The following is a 16,622-nucleotide window of genomic DNA, read 5'->3' on the forward strand; positions in this document are numbered from 1 at the left end:
CCTCTATGTCTGGGTCTCTTGGATTAACTCCCTGTGTGCTTCTGAGTAGACTCCAGGGCTACATTGCCTGTGTGTCCTGACTTTTCCAGTCTGAGGCCTGGGGCTCCACGCAAAGAGCCTCCACCAAGAAGAATCTAACAGTGGGGAGACTGTAGGTGAAGCCTCTGCTCCAGGCTCCCACCCCCTCCCCACTTTTGACCCTTAGGAAAGCACCGGGCTTTTAGCAGCGGGATGTGTTCCGCGAGTGCTGCCCTAGTCAGGACCCCGTGACACCATTATAGCGAGCCTCTAACTCGCTGCCTATGAGCTGCACACACGGAAAGTTTTGTCCTCCAGCACCTGCACCTTCGCTCATCCTATAGCTCTCTTCCTGCCAGGGGGCTGGGCCCTAGAGCAGGACACAAACCCACCTGTGCTCCCCTGGAGCACCAGCAAAACGTGCAGTTGAAAATCAGCAAGTTCATTAACTGTCAAACAATCCCATTTGTTTTGTCTTCGCAAAACAATCTATCTGCCGTGAATTAAGGTGCATAAGGGGAAATCGGATGTGATAGCACTTTTGTGCAGGAAGCAAAGCAAACAGATTGGTCCGCACCCTGCAAAGCCAGATTCTCGGGCAGCTGGTGCCCCAGAGGCGCGTGGAGTAGAAAGAGAGGCTCCCTGTACTACAAAGCCTCCTGTCATTCTGTCCACCAGCACCATTTGGGGGATACAAGAGCGTTCGCACGTCATGGACAAGATTTGCTGGGGATGCCCAGGGAATCAGGGGAGCTGGTAATAATAGCAAGTGTTAACCCTGCCTGACGCGTGGGTTTCTTATGTACCAGATTCAGCGCTCAGCACTTTAAATTCAGGTGTCCCATCTAAATAGGGTGGCCAGATTTGGCAGATAAAATACAGGATGCCCAGTTAAACACTGAATTTCAAATAAACAAGAATTCTTCTCATATAAGTATGTCCCATATATTTCACAGGGCATACTTCTGGAAAGAACATCATTTGTTTACCCAAAATTCAGAGTTGATTAGGCCTCCTATAACTTATCTGGCAACCCAATATCTAAAACCCACTGTCCTTGAGTTTGAAATCCACTCTTCCTTTTCACTTTGGATTGTTCTGATTCCTCTTGTTGGGTCTGAATTGTGGATGGCACCCTCAGGGTGGAAATTGTTGGCCACTTCCCTCCCCTCCTCCCCTTCCCCCACATTGGCTGGGGAAGACCAGACTCCAGGAAACCAACACCTTAGGGCATGCGCAGAAGAGCCCAACCACACCCCCTGGGCAGGCTGGGGTGAAAGGCCAGGGTCTGAGTGGAGTAGCACCAAGTCCCTCTCTGCTTTCTGATTAGCTGGCCTGCAGGGATCCAGCCTGCTGTGGTTTAGGCCTGTTCCCACCTCGGTCCTTCTCTGTCCTGTACTACCAGGGAGCATGCGGGACGAGCCAGTTTCACAAAGAGCTGAAAGCCACGTCTTTGCGGCCAATATCTTGCCCTCGGGTGGCATTGCCCTGCCTGGGTGGCCCCAGCCCCTCCAGCAGCCCCCACTGAGCAGAGCAAAGCAGCCTTGGCCTCCTACCATCTCTGTTGGTGTCCATCTGGCGGAAGATCTTTTCTGTCCTTTTCTCTGGGGTTGACTCGTCTTCAGGCATTTTCATTACGGAGGAAACCATCTTATAGATCGCCTGGGGACAGAAACAACGTATAAGCCAGAAACATAACAGCCTTATTATTAAACCTCCCAAATGTAGGGGTGAATGGGACGTCCTCCATTAGCCCAGGGAGCTAGTCCCATTCCTGCCGATCTGTTGTAGAAAACTGATGTGCAGTCACTACCGAGGGATGCCTGGCCAGCAGAACTTGCTTGCTCCAGCAGTGAGAACCTGGCAGGAAGACCCACTAGACCCCTGTGTCTCAGACTTTCTTGTGCATATGAATCCCCTGGGGATCTTGTGAAGATGCAGAATCTGATTGATCAGGGCAGGGTGGGGGTAATGGGGGCCTGGGATTCTGCATTTTTTAAAATTTTTTTTTAAATGTTTGTTTATTTTTGAGAGAGAGAGAGAGAGACAGAGTGTAAGCAGGGGAGGGGCAGAGAGAGAGGGTGACACAGAATCCTAAGCAGGATCCAGGCTCTGAGCTGTCAGCACAGAGCCTACCCAACACGGGGCTGGAACTCACAAAGGGCAAGACCATGGCCTGAGCCTAAGTCAACACTTAACTGGATGAACCACCCAGGTGCCCCTGGGATTCTGCATTTCCAACAAGCTCCCGTGTGATGCTGCTCAGCTATCCTGAGAACACCACTTCTAAAAGCAAGGCTGTGGATAACAGTCCTCAGGTCAGAAAGACAGGTGGGTCTCTCCACCTTGGTCCCTCAAGCATAATAAACCCATGATGGCCTGCAAATGTCCGCGCATGTCTTCTCCCAGGCAGACATTACTAATCCATCCCAATCCTCTCCCCTCCCCCTGCCCCCATATGTGGCAATCACCTCACATTCCTTTCCAGCAAGCTCCTGGGCATCCCCAAGATGGAGGCAAGCTGCCATCCAAGCTTTGTATTAAATAATTAAGCAGCTCAAGGCTTAAGATAAATTGGGTAAATCTGATGAGCAACAGAGGGTTTGACTGAGTTTCGTATGCAATACTGAAGCTGTCTCCCCCACCATAGTGGAGCCTGCGTGGTACTCCGTAAAGGCTTGGAATGTGGCAGTTGTCAAATGTAGATTTGATTTGGAAATAATGTAAAGTCACTGTTTTTATCCCCAGGCCATGACTTTGCTAATCAGATTCACTCTGGGGACTTTAGTCTGGGGAAGCAGTTTTAGAAAAAGTAGATTTTGCAGGAGGGTGGGCATAAAAAGAATCTGGAAAGTTCTGGAGCTTCAGATGCCATGGGATAGTTGGAGGGAGGGGAGAAAGGAAGCCAGCTGAGAGAAAGTAGTTTTCCAATGAGAAGTGTGTGAGAGAAAACAAATTGATACTAAAGGCTCAACTTAACTTGCTTTACAGTCTTTTTTAGGATAAGCTCTGCCTCATTCTGGAGGAAAAGGCGGCGAATGTTCTAATCCCAATCAATAAATTAGGAATGAAAAACTGAGTCACCCAGGGTTCACCCTTGGGCGGATTCCACACCATAGGGATCCCTCAGGCCAGGTTCCCTGAGTCTGTCTGAAACCCCCCCAAAGCCCTTGCTCAACTCCAGGGTGGCCTCCACAGTGATTCTGCCTGGGAGAAAAGTCAAGCTCAGAGTTACAGCTCGGTCTCAGATCGTGGGTGTCACTAGGGTAAACTTGGCCATAGTCAGCTCCCTCAGGAAACGTTCACGGAAGTGTGCGGCGAAGGCATGAGACAAACCACACTCTGTCTTCCTTCTGGACCTCTACTTGCTGTCCACTCTAGCCCGGGTCTACACCGCCATCTATGCTGGGCCTAGAGTGCCAAAATGCCAAGCCTCTGGGGACACCTGACTCCTGGAGGGAACTAGAAAAGCCCATAAAGATAGAGTTCTTTTTACAAACAGGAAGACAGGTGCTGAGAGTTCCTGGACCAGGTGAACATTTGGTAATGGCAGCAGAGAGCAGAAGTCCTGTCCAGAGCTCGACAACCTGCCCAACACCCACCTTGGTTTCCTGGACCAGCAGCAGCTCTGTTTATGCTCTTCCCTTATCTCAGTGCTCACCTGGCCCTCTCCCTGTCCCAAAAATCCTACTCATGTGTTAAGGGCAGGTTGAAATGTTACCCTCCTCCAGGAAGTCTTCCAGGGTCTTCCTTCTATGTGTAATTTCCCTTCCTCTGTGCTAGCAAATGGCTCCATTCAAAGCCTCTCTTGGATCATTCCATCCCGTTTACTTGAACTGTAGTTACCAACCACATTCTCCTCTTAGACGGGATGGTGGCAGTCTGATCTGGCTATTCATTGAACCCCTGACAGTTCCTAACACAGGGCTTTGCACAGACTTGGGCTCATAAGTTTGAAGGATTCATTCAGGAATAACTGTCCCCAGCCCCCCATCGCCTCCTCTCAGGCTCTTCCTCTACTCTCAATGTTCTATTCTGCTTCTCGTTATAAAGTTCCCCTTTCTCCTCTTGTTATGCTTTTCTCAGCTTCCCCTTCTCTTTTCTTCCTCCCTTTCTTTATATAATTAAACATATTCATGTGAAACCCCTTAAAGATTCTGTTGGTGAGGGAGACTTTCCTCTGCCCTTCAAAAGCCCTCTAATTGGACTAAGACTCAAGCTGACAGGAGACAAACAGGAGGAAATCAAATTTAATATTGTGCACATGGGGAATCCACACAGATATCAAAGATTCCAAAGACAGTCGAAATGAGGCATGTGTGTCATCCTGAACTAAGGAGAAGGGGACAGGAGTCTGGGACTTCAAAGGGAAAAATTGTAATTCACAGGAAAATGAAAAGGAGTAAATGTTTGGTAAACAAATGTGTCCTGGGGACACTTAGAAACCATGGGACGTAGAGGACTTTGATCAAACAGGCCTTGCTAGGTTCCTCCCTGTCTACCACACCTTGTTCATACCATAACGTAGCTCTTTGTGGTGACAGCTCTCTTCCTGGAGCGGGTCCTCTACCTAAATTCTTTTTAGACAGTTGTGGGGGAGGCAAAGAGCTTTCCTTGAATCTGCTCAGTTTCAAATGCTCATTTAAAAAACTCAAAATAATCTTCATGCCTAAGTGGCCCATCTTGGGCACCCTGCCCTTGGCCCCCACAATTTTTCAGTCTATCAAAAGCTACGGGCTCTCCGCTCAGGAACCAGGCACACATGCTCGTGGATCTCCACTCACTGTTACAGACAGCTTCAGGGGCTCATGGATTCAGGAGCCCGTCCACGGACTCCAGGTGGGGAAACCCCTGATCTCAATTTACCCCCTCTCCTTTTCTCATTCATCCATTCACTCAGTCATTCCCCAACTATTTGTCAATCAGCTATCATATACCAGGCCTATCTACCCCATCCTTGCCCTCAAAGGTTTACTGTTAAATAAGGCAGACTGACATTATTTAAACAATCAAAGCAATGAGTGTAAAACATTTGTTGAGGAAAGTGCTACAAAGGAGGGTGCATGGTCTTATGAGATGTTGTAACGGGGGAATACTCCTTGCCGGGAGGATGAGGGCAGTCTTCCCCGAGGAGTGAGGAAAGCAAAAAGATGAAGGAAGTGGACAGCTTACAGAGAAAAGGGACAGAGGAAACAGGTGCATAGACACCCAGGTAGGAAGAATGGCAAGAAGGGTGAGGGAGTGTGGGGGATATGGTACAAGATGTGGCTCTGGAGCAGCTCAGGACAGACCACTGGGGCCCCGATCAGATGAGGGTATTTGTATTTCTCCAATAAGCAATCAAAAGAGAGAAGCGATATTAAATTTGATTCTATTTGCACCCACTCCCCAAATCCATCCCTACTCCCTTACTTGCAGGCAATGGTGTTCAGAGAATTTAAAAACTGTCATTAATAATTTACTCATCATTTATTGAGTGTCTACTACGTGCTAGGTGGTGGCAGTCAACTATCAACACGACCGATATGGTCTTTCTTATTGTGTATCTCACCAGTCCTCTGGTAGAAGGCTAGGGAGACACCATATTGGTGACCCAAAGCACCATTTAGATGGGTGCAATGATTCCAGTGATGTCTTACTGTTACAAAAGCCTTCACTTACACCACCTCTGGTTCCCATGATGGTGAGTAAACTCACTGGTCGGGAGCATTCCTTGGAACTCCCAGCCTCTAAGAGCTGGGGCTCATGAAATTCTTCTCCTTCCTGGAATTCTGATGGGAAGTCAACTGTGCAATAATCCAGAGATTATTCCCTTAATACTCTTGGTTGAACAAACGAAAGATCAAATGAACAGATGAATTTGTGTTAGAAAACAAGGTTCCCACACTCAACAGAAGGTCTTGAAGAGATTTAGCCTTTTGCTATTAGGCCAAAGGAGTGGGGTTGGAACAGAGAAATAAAGATGGGTTAATATAAAAACCAAAATCCAAATCAAAACAAAGCAATGAAGAAAGTCAGGATGCCCTTACCTCAGTATATTTGCAAACAGGACTTCTGGAATTGGGCAAGAGGCACAGTGTCTGAGCATATTGTAAAGTTGAGGAGGAAGTGAGGGCTCCTTCGAGAGGCTCACATTCCAGACAGCTCTTTCATGGCCCTAGATTAGAATTTTTTTTTTTTTTTAATGTGCATCAACTCACAGACAGGGGTTAGTGGATTGTTCACAAAACCAGGTCTCTGATGTGTGTGGCACCAGAGCAGTGAGCAAAGAGCTGAGGTGACAAGTCCCTGTGGTCCCAAGAGTGAGTAAGTAGATGGCGACCAGGCAAAACCACATTTGGGAAATCGTCTGTCCCCTTCCCACGGCATCAATAACCCAGAGCTGATTGCATTAGAACTTCAGAATCTAGGACTCCACAGCACAGGGAGAAAAGACACAATGCCAGACAGCAATCTGAAACAAATCATGTCTCTTATTAGCTCTACTACCCCCCCTCCCCAAATTTAATGGGATTAAACCATGAAGAGGCCAGGCTACTTTCCTGCTTATTTTTAGCAATGTCAATGAGAGGCCCAGCAGGGACATCCTGTTTTTAATTAAACTTGAAGAGCCTTATTCTCAAATCTGGGTAAACACAGAGCTATGGGTTGCCCAAGAGCCCAGCTCTGGCTCTGCCCCTATATAGGCTTGGGACAGTTTTCTGCCCTGCAGCCCCGGGGTCTCACCAGCTTCCTTGTGCCCTATATTTTTCTTCCTTTTTTCCTCTGAATGAACCACTTCTTGGAATTCTGGAAAATTAGGAGTCACGTCTGCACTGATAAAAGTTGTAGGATTAACGGAGGGCAGGCACAGTGCCAAGAGTCAAACTTGACCTTCTCTCTCTAAAGGAAACCAGACCGTCTTTTTTCACCAGATGGAGGGTCTTCTAACAGGACATCCAAGGACGCGTGACAACTGACCAAGGGCAAAAGAAGTTAAACGGTACAGGGTGGGGGGTTGCTTTGAGATTCTAGATAAAGAACAGCACCCCACTTAGAAGAATATTGCACATCGGGAAATGAGGGTGGAGAGAGGCCGTGAGGATCTTTCTTAGAAACACTTTTGAAATAGGATCGAAGTCTGTGTGTCTGGAATGGTGTCAGTGGTTTCTTGTTCAGAGTGAGAAGAACACCTGAAGTCAGTAACTTCCCTAATGTTCTATGCAGGTGCTGTAGGTACCTTCACAGGGAGAGGGTGAAGGGAGAAGACCCTGTCCCTTTTCAACCAAAGCCGCTCCATTCCTATTTTAGGTTCCATGTAAGATTTTACTTGAAAAAAGCAAACTCATTGCCCTCAAAATCCTGTGTGTGTGTGTGTGTGTGTGTGTGTGTGTGTGTGCGCGTGCGCGCGCATGTGAATAGCCCTGCCATCCACCCTGTGGTGCAAAGACATCTTTGGCACCTCTCTGCCATCTATCTCCATTTCTAGGACCCAGTGAATCTGTCTCCTTAGTATTTTCTTAAATCTATCATTCCTCCTGTCACTGTCCTCTTTTAAGTCAGCAGTGATACCCATCATTCTTAGATATGGGCAATTAATATTTGTTTTCAATCTTACATTAAGTGCAATGCAAAAGCAGCTTCAAAGAGCCCCATCCGAAGAGGCCTTTTATTGTCCCTAACAGATATTCCAGAGCTGTTGTATTCTAGGCCTCCACGTTTGGGGGGTTGGGGGGCAATGATGAGTTTGATTCGGGAATACTGACCTTCAAGTGCCAGTGCAACATCTCGGTGGAGATGTTTACTAAGATTTAGACGTAACAAAGTTGGAGATCTGGAAGTAATCAGTTGTTTCCTGCATAAATTGGGGCTAATAAGGTTGGCATGAAGATTCAATGAGATCATGCACGTGCACTGAGTTGAACAGTATCTTGCAAAACTTCACGTCTACCCAGAGCCTGGTAAGGTGACCTTATTTGAAAATAGGGTCTTTGACAATGTAATCAGGTAAAATAAGATCATGCTGGATTCGGACGGGCCCTAATCGATCCAGCAATTCAAAGGAAGGAAAGTTGGACACGGACACACAGGAAGAATGTCATGTGATGATGGAGGCAGAAGCCGGAATGATGCAGCTGTGAGCCAAGAAATGCCAAGTGTTACCAGTCACCACCGATGCTAAGAGGCGTGAAACAGATTACCCTCCCCGCCGGAGTTCCCAGAAGGAACCAACCTTGTCCCTACCTTGATTTTGGACTCTGGCCTCCAGAACCCTGAGAGAATACATTCCTGTGGTTCTACGCTTCCCAGTTTATGACAGTTTGTTATGGCAACCCTAGGAAACTACCACAGCGTGGAAAGCACTCATCATTATACTCAACCCACCGCAAACACTGATGAGAGGAGACTTCTTGGAGGGAATGACAGGAAATAAGGGCTGTAGCTGGAACTCTGAGAGTATCCATGTTCAGGGAGCCGAAGAACGAAGAGCAGTCCACAAAGGACATTGGAAGGGAAGAGCCAGAGAGGGCTGCCTCGCTCATATTGCCAGATGGCATACTGGATGCTAAGAGTTAAACTCTTGTCGTAAGATTAATCCCCTAATAAGAAAGGGATAAACCAAACACAACTGGTAAGCGCAAAGATTAGTCCTGAGAGGAAGCCACTAGCCGAAGCAGTTGCTTTAGAACTTCCTCCAGGAAAGAAATCGAAGGTGCACGCCAGGGTCATATCCGTGGTCCACATTCATAATTGAGAATTAGGTGAGGGTGTGGACCTGAATTCCCAGGTACCATATCAAAATAGATTAGAAGCTCTTGTCTCACCCCTCACTCTTCCCCCAGAATCAAAAGAGCACAGTGCTTTAGGTCTCCAGGAATATGTTAAAATTGACCTAGTGTCTATGACACCAATTTAGAAAGATGATCGGGAGGAAAAATGCAAGGTGCCACTCAGGAAGTGGCTCTTAAAGAACGTAAAGAAGGTTTCCTGGTCCTGACCTTGGTCCTCTGTGGCACAAATACTCACAAGCTGGTTGTGCGAAAGGTCACAGTTGGTGATCTTGCAACCAGCTGGGACTAATCTGTGCGTTTGTGTGGTGCTCCTGGAGGGCAAACCTGTGCCCGGTCCCCCTGCTTGGGAGTCTCTCTCTCTCCCCCTCCCCCGCTCATGCTCGAGCTCTCTCTCTCAAAATAAACATTTAAAAAGAAAAAAATTCCAATACTGCTAAAAGAAACAGAAATGTATCTTCTGTGATGAGCTGCCAATATACCCCCAACCTCCTTCCTTCAGGTCTCATTCATTCAAAAAGGTATAAAAAGGTAGACTAAGGGTGTCCTGAAGTTCATTTGCCTTCATCAAAAATGCCAATTAACCCTGAATCATAACTAGGAGGAAGGGTCTGATTCCAAGACAGCATTCTCTCCCTGGGAGTGCTGTGGTCCCACTGATGGATCCTCAAATTCAGTGCTCTCTTACCCCCAACATCCCAGGGAAGGTCCAGGCATTCATGGCCAAATCAGCAATGCCACTCTTTGGCTCACTCGGCCCCTTCCTCGGCCCCTGTGCTGTGAAGGGTGTAGGTGTGCAGACCTATCTCCACCTGGGCTGATGCACAGACAGGAAGCCTTCTCCCCGCTCTTGTGGCGGAGGGCTGACCCTAGCTCCCACCCAGAGGAGAGGCTCTGCTGTAGAATGGGGAAAAGTCAGAGCTGTGGTCTGGCTCATGACTCCCGAGAGGCAGTTTGGATGCAATAAAACACTGGGCCTAAATCATGTTCCTAAATTTGTCACTTAAAAAAAAAAATAAGCATGTGAATGTAAAAATGTTCAAGACTCTAAAAATAAATCTGTGTATGTTTTTGCTTGTTCATCCAGATGTTGATATAGCACAAAATTATTTTTTTAAAAAAGGAAAATATCTGCATTTTAGTATATGTGGCAGAGTGAATAATGGTCCCCCACAAGATGTGCCTGTCATAATCCCTAGAACATGTGAATATGTTACCTGATATAGTAAAAGGGACTTTGCAGATGTGATTAAGTTAAGGACCTTGAGATGGGGGACCAGTCCTATCTGGCTGGTCTCAGTGTAGGTGCAATGGTCTTTATGAGTAGAAGAGAGAAGAGAGTGAGATGCCCACGAAAACGCTCGTGTGAGAAGGACTCAATCAATCTACTATTGCTAACTTTGAGCGTGGATGAAGGAGGCCACAAGCCAAGAAATGCTTCCCCCATAGGTTGCATCCCATGGACGCCTTGATTTTGGTCCAGTAAAACTAATTTCAGACCTCTGACCTGGAGAACTGTAAGATAACGACCCCGTTGTTTTAAGCAACTAAGTTTATGGCAATTTGTTACAGCACCAAGAGGAAACTGCCACAATGCAGTCAGTGTGACTGAGACCAAAGCTTGTCACCGTAAGCCATTCTGTAGACTCTGACGCCTAACTGAGAAGCAACATCAGGGAAGAAAAACACTAGAAAATGTAGGCAATACTACACTCCATTCATTGTCAAGCCTAATTATAAACTTGTTTGGACCCCAGTCTACACCCCACCCGGTTTTAGTGTCTGTAGGTGAACAACATAAATTTGCATTTTATTAAATTGCTTTGCATTGCTGAGTCTTGGAGGAGCAGAAGTTCGGTCAAGACTTTATATATAGATGCTTGTCATCAAGCTGTAGGTTTTACTCACTTTAAGAAATAGGACCTTAATTTGTGAATGCTTCTGCTGGCCTCCGGCCTGCTCTCATCTCCTCATTCTCTACCATATATTTGCCCGCATGCAAAGCAGAAACCCAATGGGACAGTGACTCTCTGAAGTACAAGCACCCCTGCAAAGGTACTTCCTCAATGGTGCAGACCAGCTGGAACCAAAAAAAGAGAAAGAGAGAGAGAGAGAATCTGTACACAACTTCTTGGGACTGGGACAGGGACAGGGTCTGGAGTGTGGGCTTCCAGAATGGGGTGAAAAAAGAAGAAAAATAGAAAGGGAAGTTTGGCAACATCCTACACATTCCAGTTCATCCACTGGAAACTTGGGATTAGCATTAGAATGAGACAGAATACATGAATCGTCAGTTTGCAAAGTAGCAGAAGAGAATAACATAGCCCTTAATAGGAAAATGATTCTAAGTGTAATTTAATCTCATTGGCAATTTGGAAGTCGCCTCAAGGTGCCACAGTACTTCCTCCCCACGGTGGGGGGTGAGTTGTGAATGTCAATCCTCAGGGTGCTGTAGGAAACTCCATTTGCAGGCTCCGGAAAAACCCAAGTGCTTACCAGCACCTTCTGCACATTCTCTGCAATGTTCTCACCCTCCCTTGCAAACCAGAATTCCTCAGCCCAGGGAGAGTGTATTCCTCCCCTACTATTTATTCCCAGCTACTTAGCAGTGCTTCAGGGCAGGTGTGAAACAAAATGGGTGCCGGGTTTGATTTTCAGAAGCCCGTGGGGTCCAGAGGGTTCTCCTTGACTGGGGGTCAACATATTCATTAATACTGGCCACCACATCATCGACCAGGAGAACTGTGCAAAAAATGTTAAACAGGAGCTAACACAGTGGCTAACAGGATTTTTTTTTCTTAGATCCCAATCAGGAAGTAGTTCTCTTCAAAAGGAGAATGTACTCGCCCCTTTTTCTGCAGTGAGGCAGAGGACATGGTGGGAAGTCGGGGGGGGGGGGGGGGGGACAGAGCACAGCACGATGCCCAGATAAAAAAGGAGAGAGAAAATAAAGCTAATGAAAATGAGTCCCATTTGAAATTTAAATTTTTGTTTAATTAGCAAAGATTGGGAAAAATCAGAAAAGTGCAATGACCTGGGACGCCCTTCAGTCACTCAGGGAGCATGTTTGGAAAAACAATTTGGCACAGCGTCAAGTGTCTCAGAAATCAATGCTCCTTCCCTTCGGCTCAGTGATTTCAATTCTGGGAATCCACTCGAAGGGAATAGTCCCAAATATAGAAAAAGCTTCATGCACAAGAATTATCTGTTATTTTATATTTAAATGTTACAGTATCATATATAATAATAAAACGTGGAAACAACCTAAATATCCAACAGTAGGGGAAGAGTAAGTAAACTATATCGTATGACTATTATGCAGCTATTAATGTATCATTATTGGGGCACCTGGGTGGCTCGGTTGGTTGAGCATCAGACTTTGGCTTAGGTCACGATCTCATGGTTCGTGAGTTCAAGCCCTGCGTCAGGCTCTGTGCGGACGGCTCAGAGCCTGGAGCCTACTTCGGATTCTGTGTCTCTCTGCCCTCCCCCAGTCGCGCTCTATCTCTCTCAAAAATAAAAGAAACATTAAGAATAAAATATCATTATTAAAACTTTTTATAACATGAGGAGCGCCTGGGTGGCTCAGTCGGTTGAGTGTCTGACTTCGGCTCAGGTCAGAGCTTGGAGCCTGGAGGCTGCTTCAGATTCTGTGTCTCCCCTCTCTCTGCCCCTCCCCCCACTCATTCTCTCTCTCTCTCTCTCTCAAAACTAAACAAACATTAAAAAAAATTTTTTTTAAGTTTTTATAACATGACAAATGCCTGTATTACTATGTTGAGTGAAAATGGCAAGATGCAAAATTTCATATGAATTATGAAGTCAGTTAGATATTTTTGAATGCATGGAAATAAGAACAGAAAATATTATTTTCTACTATTAGAAAATTATTAGCAGTGATTCTCTTTGTGGGAGGAGTGGGATTATGGAAAATTCTTCCCTTTTGTTTTTATATTTTCCTATACTCATATTTTTACAGTTGAAATTATATTTTTCATGCATTTATCCTTGGGGGAGGGGAGAAACCCTTTATTCTTGCTTAAGATCCCGTCTCTGAGGGATTAATTTAACACACCGTATTCAGATAGTGGCTGCTCTGGGTGAAGGAAGAGGCACAGAAAGACCTAGTTGGCAGATCTTGGAGAGTTGACTAGTACAAAGGTCAGTGGGATTCCTGCTCAGCACCCGGCTCTGTGTGGACAGAGCACCTGTCCTCTCTCACTGCCCATGCAGGTCCAGGCCCCCTGGCCCAGGAGCAGACCCCAGGCCTCAGCTACAGTAGCTCAGTAACAAGTCAGTCGCGTGGGTCTCTTTTGGCTCTGCCCTTAGTTTCTGTAACCGCGTCTCCGGGGTTCCTTGAAAGCGAGTGCCCCTCTACCTCCATCCTCAACCCCACCAGCAGCTTTCCGGCTCCTTGTGTTATATGCCCCCTCCCTTCCAGAGCCCCACCTGTTCCCCCAGGGGCTGCAGATCTATCCCTGAACCCGGACGTCCTGGAATGAGTGCTGGCTTCTGAGACGAGCCCTCCAGGAAGCCAAATGCCCACTCTCTTGGACCGCTGTCTGCTTCCAGATGCTTCCCTCTTGGGCCCGTTTGCCTGCCAAGATGGTGAGTGACGGCCAGCCCTCCCCAGTGCTGCCCACCCACCTAGTCCTGCTTATTGCCTGCAGCTGTCCTGATCCTCCCCTGAGCTATGTCCCAATCTCCTTAAGCTCCTCTCTGGGTCCCACTCTGCTGATCAAACTGTTAGTTACCATGACCATAGCTCCTTATGCCCCTTCCCAATCTTCCCTTGGGGTCTGACAGGGAAAATGTGGCAGACACCAGGCCCACTCTCCTGTTCCACTCAGTATTTACTCTGGGTGAGTGATTTGGAGGACTTGACTCTTTACGATGTTTGTATCTCTGATGAGACAGAACCTGGTCTAGAGATCCCGGCTTTCATTCAACAGTCTTAAGAAAGTTGGGGGCACCTGGGTGGCTCAGTCGGTTAAGCATCAGACTCTTGATTTTGGCTCAGGTCGTGATCTCAGGGTTTGTGAGTTCGAGGCCCACTGACAGCACGCAGCCTGCCTGGGATCCTCTCTCTCCGCAATCTCTGCCCCTCCACCACTCATGCTCTCTCTCTCTCTTTCTCTCTCTCTCTCAAAATAAATAAACTTAAAAAAAAAGAGTCTATGAAAGTTGTAAATTAATGATGGTGGTGATGATGAGCTTTTCTATATGGCTGGCGCTGTGCTAAGCACTGAACATGGACAGTCACATCTAATCTTAAAGTAACCCCACAACATGGGTGGGAACCACTGGCAGTTCTATTTCACAGATAAGCACACTGAGGCTCACTTATTGGTCAGAGTTACAGAGGTAGTGACTGAAAGAGGCAGGGTTTGAAACCCGGGCCAGAAATTGATCATCAGACACCACTCCAGGGGATAAAACCCCAAAGGTTCGAGGGGTGCCTGGGTGACTCAGTTAAGGGTCCAGCTTCAGCTCAGGTCATGATCTTGCAGTTCGTGAATTCAAGCCCTGCACCAGGCTGCTTTAGATCCTAGAGAGAGATCCCTTTCTCTTTCCTCCCCTGCTCACATGTGCTCTCTCTCTCTCTCTTAAAAATAAATAAACATAAAAAAAAAAACCCCAAAGGTGAGAGGTCCAGGCAGGTCACTGGGATGGGTGATGGAGGGGCCGCAGGGAGAATGATCACCTGAGGAGTGTATGTCCATTTGTAGGGTGGGGGTCACCACAAAGCACCAGGGAGTAAGGCCAGGCAAGATTGGGGGCCCAGGGTTGCCAGATCTGAGTTTTCAAGAGATGCCAACCAGTGTGCATTTTTGTGTGCAATCTCCCTGTTCTAAAATATGGGTTCAACATTTTCAGAAACACTGGGTTGGCCACATCAAAGCCTAGATGGGCACCAGCCCCCACCCCACACAGTGCTACACTGTGCACCTCCCGGTCCTTACCTGTGACTCCTGCTCTTCTCTTTGTAAAGGGTGAGGGCTACGTACCTGCACAATCTCTAGCATTTCTGCCTTGCTGATGTAGCCATTTCCGTCCAGGTCATACATGCTGAAGGCCCATTTCAGCTTCTGTTCCAGCTTCCCCCTCGAGGTCACACTCAGGGCTATGATGAATTCTCTAAAGTCTATCGTCCCATCTCCATTGGCATCAAAGGTGCGGAAGACATGCTCTGCAAATTTGGAAGCATCCCCATAAGGGAAAAAGTTCCCGTAAATTTTCTTAAACTCTTCCATTGACAAGTGTCCACTGGGGCAGTCTCTCAAGAAGCCTTTATACCATTCCTGGATCTCGTGCTCTGTAAAGTCTGTGCTTTCCAGCAAATCCTGCATGACCTCTGGGCGAAGCTTGCTGTTCTGTTTCCCCATCCTGGCAGCGAGAATTCAGCTGCAGATAGAGAAGAATATAAATCATTTTTAGACCTGTTCTTTAGAGGCACGCTTTGTAATTTGTGATTGTTCCTTTGGAAAAAAAGAAACAAACTCTTTTAGTCCAATAACATTGTCTAGGATTTCCAACTCAGCCAAACAAAATGGTAGAAAGACAGACAGAAAATGCAGAGCAGAAATACCACTGCCCAGAAAACTGTTCATGTCTTTCATACAGAGTCACTCTTGGAAACTGTAGATACATAATGAAAGAAAGAGGGAGAAAAGGAGGTGGGGGAGAAGAGAGAGACAGAGAAATTGGCTACTTATTTCCACCTTTTCTATTTGCAAGAGGTCTACTCTGCCATTAAGAAGTCTGAGGCTCTAACACACCCAATCAAAGTATTAGTAGGGAGAATTTAAGAAGAACTTGGGGAGAGAGAGAGAGAGAGAGAGAGAGAGACAGACAAAAGAGGTAATTTACCATGTTTTACTGCTAGAATATTTCCAAGGCAAGTGCTGCTTAGACACCTTCTGAATACTATAAACACAGATATGAGTAAGGAAAGTAGAAACCTTCTAACACCATTAAATGCTACCAAACTAGGTCAGTTATTTAAATTCGCAAGGTCAAGACACTGTCAACATTAGGTTCAGTTGGTAAAGATGAGGCTTGTTTATGTGTATGCTTCTGGAAGAGGCCAAACTTTCCTTTTTAAATACAAAGAACTTCATATTCTCCTATTATAGCAGTAGCTCACATCCATAGCAAAATAGTAAAATAGCACAGCAATGCTGAAAGAAAAAAGGTAGCATCATTTCAGATCTTAACACTTCGAGATAGCCCTGCCAGCATTTTGGTGTGCGTCCTTCTAGATTTCCTATATGCAAGTTTATCTAAATGTACTATTGACATATACTTTAATACATCTACTTTTCAAAAAACAAGGATATATTGTGTTACCTATTTTTAAACTGAACATAGTGTGGGGGACAAAGACAACTTTTATTAGATGGGAAACAAGCCTATAATTATCATCTTCCTATTCACAGAGCCATTCAGCATTGATTGGGCACCGTGTACTGGGCATGTGTCTGGTGCTGTGAAGGCAAAGAAGACTGAGGTGTGGCCCCTCTTTCTTAAGGGGCCCCTGCTGCCTAAGTTCAAAAGCAGGGGTGGCAGTGAGGGGACAGTGTATTCGAGACCCATTCCCAGTTACGAGGGGAATGGATATGGTGCAATGACAGGACATAGAAAGGATCCCTGAGCCAAAAGGGGGCATCGGTGCTATCGGGAATGTCTTCTTGGGGAAGGTGATATCTGAGCTTAGTTCCCATCTGCAAAGTCTTAATAATTTGAGCAGTTACATTTTGCATTTTTCCTATATTGGGAAAAAAAAAATCCCGAAAGTAAAGCTTGGAAAATTATGGAATACATGAAACACAACAC

At 46.4% G+C, this 16,622-nt stretch overlaps 1 protein-coding gene across 4 annotated transcripts in view; it reads right to left on the minus strand.

The window, feature by feature from the left end:
* Positions 1 to 16,622, minus strand: part of NCALD (neurocalcin delta) — a 396,530-nt gene that overhangs the window by 4,227 nt on the left and 375,681 nt on the right. For all 4 annotated transcript variants that reach the window (XM_078441760.2, XM_078441758.2, XM_078441759.2 and 1 more), the window contains 2 exons: positions 14,795 to 15,191; positions 1,575 to 1,680 (listed from right to left, as the gene is read on the minus strand). In XM_078441760.2, coding sequence (XP_078297886.1) covers positions 1,575 to 1,680; positions 14,795 to 15,172 — 484 coding nt within the window. In that variant the 5' untranslated portion in view covers positions 15,173 to 15,191. The remainder of the gene's footprint in view (positions 1 to 1,574; positions 1,681 to 14,794; positions 15,192 to 16,622) is intronic.

The sequence above is a fragment of the Panthera onca genome, chromosome F2 (assembly GCF_046562875.1).
Source record: "Panthera onca isolate mPanOnc1 chromosome F2, mPanOnc1 haplotype 2, whole genome shotgun sequence".
Taxonomy (NCBI): domain Eukaryota; kingdom Metazoa; phylum Chordata; class Mammalia; order Carnivora; family Felidae; genus Panthera; species Panthera onca.